The 7,244-nt window shown below is 60.8% G+C and overlaps 1 protein-coding gene across 1 annotated transcript in view; it reads right to left on the bottom strand.

The window, feature by feature from the left end:
- Positions 1-6,205: 6,205 nt before the first annotated feature.
- LOC140391353 (dynein heavy chain domain-containing protein 1-like) overlaps positions 6,206-7,244 on the bottom strand; it is a 275,539-nt gene continuing 274,500 nt past the window's right edge. Inside the window, exon 21 of the mRNA XM_072475932.1 lies at positions 6,206-6,364. Coding sequence (XP_072332033.1) covers positions 6,206-6,364 — 159 coding nt within the window. The remainder of the gene's footprint in view (positions 6,365-7,244) is intronic.

Here is a 7,244-nt window from a genome sequence, read left to right on the forward strand (position 1 = left end):
AATTGCTCCTTAAATAATGTCATGAATCCACCACCTCTCAAAACCCTCAGAGTGAACTTAATCTACTCCAGCCGGAGAAAGCTGAACACGTCCCCCAACCAGGCGCCACTCCAGGCGGCGTTGGCCCCACCTCCAATTCAACAGGATCCTTCGCCAGACAATCAGAGAGGCGAAGGCCACCACATCGGCCCCTTCCCCCTCCAGCAGGTACGGCTCCTCCCAAACCCCAAAGATCGCCACCATGGGGTCCGGCCTGACCTCAGGCCCACTTTCCTGGATAATATCCAAAACCCCGCCTCCCCAAAACTGTCCTCCCTCCTGCAACCCTAGAACGTGTGTACATGACTGTCCGGCAGCCCCCCCCCCCACACCTCTCACACCCATCCGTCACCCCCTGGAAGAACCCACTCATCCTCGCCCGGGTTATGTGTTCCCTGCGCACCGCCTTAAACTGAATCAAACTCATCCTCGCGCAGGAGGAGGGTGCGGTCACTCTCTGCACCGCCCCGCACAGTCCCCAATCTCCCCGCACACAGTCCCCAATCGCCCCGCACGCAGTCCCAGATCGCCCCGCACGCAGTACCCAATCTCCCCGCACAGTCCCCAATCGCCCCGCACTCAGTCCCCAATCGCCCCGCACACAGTCCCCAATCTCCCCGCGCACAGTCCCCAATCTCCCCGCACACAGTCCCCAATCGCCCCGCACGCAGTCCCAGATCGCCCCGCACGCAGTACCCAATCTCCCCGCACAGTCCCCAATCGCCCCGCACACAGTCCCCAATCGCCCCGCACACAGTCCCCAATCTCCCCGCACACAGACCCCAATCGCCCCGCACACAGACCCCAATCGCCCCTCACACAGACCCCAATCTCCCCGCGCACAGTCCCCAATCGCCCCGCACACAGACCCCAATCGCCCCTCACACAGACCCCAATCTCCCCGCGCACAGTCCCCAATCTCCCCGCGCACAGTCCCCAATCTCCCCGCGCACAGTCCCCAATCTCCCCGCGCACAGTCCCCAATCGCCCCGCACACAGTCCCCAATCGCCCCGCACACAGTCCCCAATCTCCCCGCACACAGACCCCAATCGCCCCGCACACAGACCCCAATCGCCCCGCACACAGACCCCAATCGCCCCTCACACAGACCCCAATCTCCCCGCGCACAGTCCCCAATCTCCCCGCGCACAGTCCCCAATCTCCCCGCGCACAGTCCCCAATCTCCCCGCACACAATCCCCAATCTCCCCGCACACAATCCCCAATCTGCCCGCACACAATCCCCAATCTGCCCGCACACAGTCCCCAATCTGCCCGCACACAGTCCCCAATCTGCCCGCACACAGTCCCCAATCTGCCCGCACACAGTCCCCAATCTGCCCGCACACAGTCCCCAATCTGCCCTCACACAGTCCCCAATCTGCCCGCACACAGTCCCCAATCTGCCCGCACACAGTCCCCAATCTGCCCGCACACAGTCCCCAATCTGCCCGCACACAGTCCCCAATCTGCCCGCACACAGTCCCCAATCTGCCCGCACACAGTCCCCAATCTGCCCGCACACAGTCCCCAATCTGCCCGCACACAGTCCCCAATCTGCCCGCACACAGTCCCCAATCTGCCCGCACACAGTCCCCAATCTGCCCGCACACAGTCCCCAATCTGCCCGCACACAGTCCCCAATCTGCCCGCACACAGTCCCCAATCTGCCCGCACACAGTCCCCAATCTGCCCGCACACAGTCCCCAATCTCCCCGCTCACAGTCCCCAGTCGCCCCTCACACAGACCCCAATCACCCCGCACACAGTCCCCAATCTGCCCGCACACAGTCCCCAATCTCCCCGCTCACAGTCCCCAGTCGCCCCTCACACAGACCCCAATCACCCCGCACACAGTCCCCAATCTGCCCGCACACAGTCCCCAATCTGCCCGCACACAGTCCCCAATCTGCCCGCACACAGTCCCCAATCTCCCCGCTCACAGTCCCCAGTCGCCCCTCACACAGACCCCAATCGCCCCGCACACAGACCTCAATCGCCCCCGCACACAGACCTCAATCGCCCCGCACACAGACCTCAATCGCCCCCGCACACAGACCTCAATCGCCCCGCACACAGCCCCGATCGCCCCGCACACAGTCCCCGATCTCCCCGCACACAGTCCCCGATCGCCCCGCACACAGTCCCCGATCGCCCCGCACACAGTCCCCGATCGCCCCGCACACAGTCCCCGATCGCCCCGCACACAGTCCCCGATCGCCCCGCACACAGTCCCCGATCGCCCCGCACACAGTCCCCGATCGCCCCGCACACAGTCCCCGATCGCCCCGCACACAGTCCCCGATCGCCCCGCACACAGTCCCCGATCGCCCCGCACACAGTCCCCGATCGCCCCGCACACAGTCCCCGATCGCCCCGCACACAGTCCCCGATCGCCCCGCACACAGTCCCCGATCGCCCCGCACACAGTCCCCGATCGCCCCGCACACAGTCCCCGATCGCCCCGCACACAGTCCCCGATCGCCCCGCACACAGTCCCCGATCGCCCCGCACACAGTCCCCGATCGCCCCGCACACAGTCCCCGATCGCCCCGCACACAGTCCCCCGATCGCCCCGCACACAGTCCCCGATCGCCCCGCACACAGTCCCCGATCGCCCCGCACACAGTCCCCGATCGCCCCGCACACAGTCCCCGATCGCCCCGCACACAGTCCCCGATCGCCCCGCACACAGTCCCCGATCGCCCCGCACACAGTCCCCGATCTCCCCGCACAGTCCCCAATCTCCCCGCACACAGTCCCTAATCTCCCCGCACACAGTCATCAATCTTCCCGCACACAGTCCCCAATCGCCCCGCACAGTCCCCAATCGCCCCGGACACAGACCCCAATCGCCCCGCACACAGTCCCCAGTCTCCCCGCACACAGTCCCCAATCGCCCCGCACACAGACCCCAATCGCCCCGCACAGTCCCCAATCGCCCCGGACACAGACCCCAATCGCCCCGCACACAGTCCCCAGTCTCCCCGCACACAGTCCCCAATCTCCCCGCACACAGACCCCAATCTGCCCGCACACAGTCCCCAATCTGCCCGCACACAGTCCCCAATCGCCCCGCACACAGTCCCCAATCTCCCCGCACACAGTCCCCAATCGCCCCGCACACAGTCCCCAGTCTCCCCGCACACAGTCCCCAATCGCCCCGCACACAGTCCCCAATCTGCCCGCACACAGTCCCCAATCGCCCCGCACACAGTCCTCAATCTGCCCGCACACAGTCCCCAATCTCCCCGCACAGTCCCCAATCTGCCCGCACACAGTCCCCAATCGCCCCGCACACAGTCCCCAATCGCCCCGCACACAGACCCCAATCGCCCCGCACAGTCCCCAATCGCCCCGGACACAGACCCCAATCGCCCCGCACACAGTCCCCAGTCTCCCCGCACACAGTCCCCAATCTCCCCGCACACAGTCCTCAATCGCCCCGGACACAGTCCTCAATCGCCCCGGACACAGTCCCCAATCGCCCCGCACACAGTCCCCAATCGCCCCGCACACAGTCCCCAATCGCCCCGCACACAGTCCCCAATCTGCCGCACACAGTCCCCAATCGCCCCGCACACAGACCCCCAATCGCCCCGCACACAGTCCCCAATCGCCCCGCACACAGTCCCCAATCTGCCCGCACACAGTCCCCAATCTCCCCGCACACAGTCCCCAATCGCCCCGCACACAGACCCCAATCGCCCCGCACACAGTCCCCAATCGCCCCGCACACAGTCCCCAATCTGCCCGCACACAGTCCCCAATCTCCCCGCACACAGTCCCCAATCGCCCCGCACACAGTCCCCAATCGCCCCGCACACAGTCCCCAATCGCCCCGCACACAGTCCCCAATCGGCCCACACAGAGACCCCAATCTCCCCGCACACAATCCCCAATCGGCCCGCACACAGTCCCCAGTCTCCCCGCACACAGTCCCCAATCTCCCCGCACACAGTCCTCAATCGCCCCGGACCACAGTCCCCAATCGCCCCGCACACAGTCCCCAATCGCCCCGCACACAGTCCCCAATCGCCCCGCACACAGTCCCCAATCGCCCCGCACACAGTCCCCAATCGCCCCGCACACAGTCCCCAATCGCCCCGCACACAGTCCCCAATCGGCCCACACAGAGACCCCAATCTCCCCGCACACAATCCCCAATCGCCCCGCACACAGTCCCAGTCTCCCCGCACACAATCCCCAATCGCCCCGCACACAATCCCCAATCGGCCCGCACACAATCCCCAATCGGCCCGCACACAGTCCCCAATCTCCCCGCACACAGTCCCCAATCGCCCCGCACACAGTCCCCAATCGCCCCGCACACAGTCCCCAATCTCCCCGCACACAGTCCCCAATCGCCCCGCACACAGTCCCCAATCTCCCGCACACAGTCCCCAATCGCCCCGCACACAGTCCCCAATCGCCCCGCACACAGTCCCCAATCGCCCCGCACACAGTCCCCAATCGCCCCGCACACAGTCCCCAATCGCCCCCGCACACAGTCCCCAATCTCCCCGCACACAGTCCCCAATCTGCCCGCACACAGTCTCCAATCTCCCCGCACACAGTCCCCAATCTCCCCGCACACAGTCCCCAATCTCCCCGCACACAGTCCCCAGTCTCCCCGCACACAATCCCCAATCGCCCCGCACACAATCCCCAATCGGCCCGCACACAGTCCCCAATCTCCCCGCACACAGTCCCCAATCGCCCCGCACACAGTCCCCAATCTCCCCGCACACAGTCCCCAGTCTCCCCGCACACAGTCCCCAATCTCCCCGCACACAGTCCCCCAATCTCCCCGCACACAGTCCCCAATCTCCCCGCACACAGTCCCCAGTCTCCCCGCACACAGTCCCCAATCTCCCCGCACACAGTCCCCAGTCTCCCATGAATCCAACATCCCGGTTGAGGCTGCACTCATGTGTGCGGAACTTGGCTATAATTTCTGCTCAGCGATTCTGGGCGTTGTCGCGCGTCCTTAAGGCCGCCTTGGAGAACGCTTACCCAGAGATCAGAGGCTGAATGCCCTTGACTGCTGAAGTGTTCCCCGACTGGAAGGGAACATTCCTGCCCTGCCGATTGTCGTGCGATGTCCGTTCATTCGTTGTCGCAGCGTCTGCATGGTCTCGCCAATGTACCACGCTTTGGGACATCCTTTCCTGCAGCGTATGAGGTAGACAGCGTTGGCCAAGTCGCACGAGTATGTACCGCGTACCCGGTGGGTGGTGTTCTCACGTGTAATGGTGGTATCCATGTCGATGATCTGGCACGTCTTGCAGAGATTGCCATGGCAGGGTTGTGTGGTGTCGTGGTCACTGTTCTGAAGGTTGGGAGTTTGCTGCAAACAATGGTTTGTTTGAGGTTGCACGGTTGTTTGAAGGCAAGTAGTGGGGGTGTGTGGATGACCTTGGCAAGATGTTTGTCTTCATCGATGACGTGTTGAATGCTGCGAAGAAGATGTTGTGGTTTCTCCGCTCCAGGGAAGTACTGGGCGACGAAGGGTATTCTGTCAGTTGTGTCCCGTGTTTGTCTTCTGAGGAGGTCGGTGCGTTTTTTTTGCTAGTGGCGCGTTGGAACTATCGATGGTTCATGGATTCATGTCGCATTACATTCACCCCCCCACCATCTATCCTGGGCTTGCAAAATCCTACCAACTGTCTTGGTTTGAGACAATTCACACCTCTTTAACCTGGGATTTACCCCTCTCTCTGGATCTGTAAAGACTTAATTACCTGCAAATGCTCGCATGCAAAGTATCGTCTTGCATCTTTGACTTTATCAATATATATGTTTCTGGAACAGACCTCTTCATTCACCTGAGGAAGGAGCAGTGCTCCGAAAGCTAGTGATTTGAAACAAACCTGTTGGACTTTAACCTGGTGTGTAAGACTTCTTACTGTGCCTGCCCACAGAACACCTTATCTGACAGAAGTCCTGAACCTTCACCCCAGCCTCTGCACCTGCCCCAAATTAAGCCTCACATCCAGCCAATGGGGCGCGAGGTGCAAGATCACAATTCCCATATACTCCACCCCCACCACACCCATCAGCACCGTCCAACGCACCACAAAAAAGCCTATTCCAGAATACACCTTATACACATGCGGGAGAAGAATGCACCCCCCCAACCCCCGGGGTTTCTAATCCTTCAGAGTCACCATCCCATGCTCTCCATAAACCCTCCCAACCCCTTTGCCATCCTCAACCTTCCCATCGACTTGGGGCTTGTCCTGTCCACCTTCAGCTCCATTACACAGTTAAAATCCCCTCCCATGACCAACTGCTGCGTGTCCAGAATCACCTCCTGTGGCTTCTTTAGAACAAAGAACAAGGAAAAGTACAGCACAGGAACAGGCCCTTCGGCCCCTCCAAGCCCGTGCCGACCATGCTGCCCGACTAAACTACAATCTTCTACACTTCCTAGGTCCGTATCCCTCTATTCCCACCCTATTCATGTATTTGTTAAGATGCCCCTTAAACGTCATTATCGTCCTGCTCCCACCACCTCCTCCGGCAGCGAGTTCCAGGCACCCACTACCCTCTGTGTAAAAACTTGCCTCGTACATCTACTCTAAACCTTGCCCCTCTCACCTTAAACCTATGCCCCCTAGTAATTGACCCCTCTACCCTGGGGAAAAGCCTCTGACTATCCACTCTGTCTATGCCCCTCATAATTTTGTAGACCTCTATCAGGTCGCCCTCAACCTCCGTCGTTCCAGTGAGAACAAACAGAGTTTATTCAACTGCTCCTCATAGCTAATGCCCTCCATACCAGGCAACATCCTGGTAAATCTCTTCTGCACCCTCTCTAAATCCTCCACATCCTTCTGGTAGTGTGGTGACCAGAATTGAACACTATACTCCAAGTGTGGGCTAACTAAGGTGCTATACAACACGACTTGCCAATTCTTATACTCAATGCCCCGGCCAATGAAGGCAAGCATGCCGTATGCCTTCTTGACTACCTTCTCCACCTGTGTTGCCCCTTTCAGTGACCTGTGGACCTGTACACCTAGATCTCTCTGACTTTCAATACTCTTGAGGGTTCTACCATTCACTGTATATTCTCTACCTGCATTAGACCTTCCAAAATGCATTACCTCACATTTGTCCGGATTAAATTCATCTGCCGTCTCTCCGCCCAAGTTTCCAAACTATCTAAATCCTGCTGTATCCTCTGACAGTCCTCATCG

The sequence above is a fragment of the Scyliorhinus torazame genome, chromosome 15 (assembly GCF_047496885.1).
Source record: "Scyliorhinus torazame isolate Kashiwa2021f chromosome 15, sScyTor2.1, whole genome shotgun sequence".
Classification (NCBI taxonomy): Eukaryota; Metazoa; Chordata; class Chondrichthyes; order Carcharhiniformes; family Scyliorhinidae; genus Scyliorhinus; species Scyliorhinus torazame.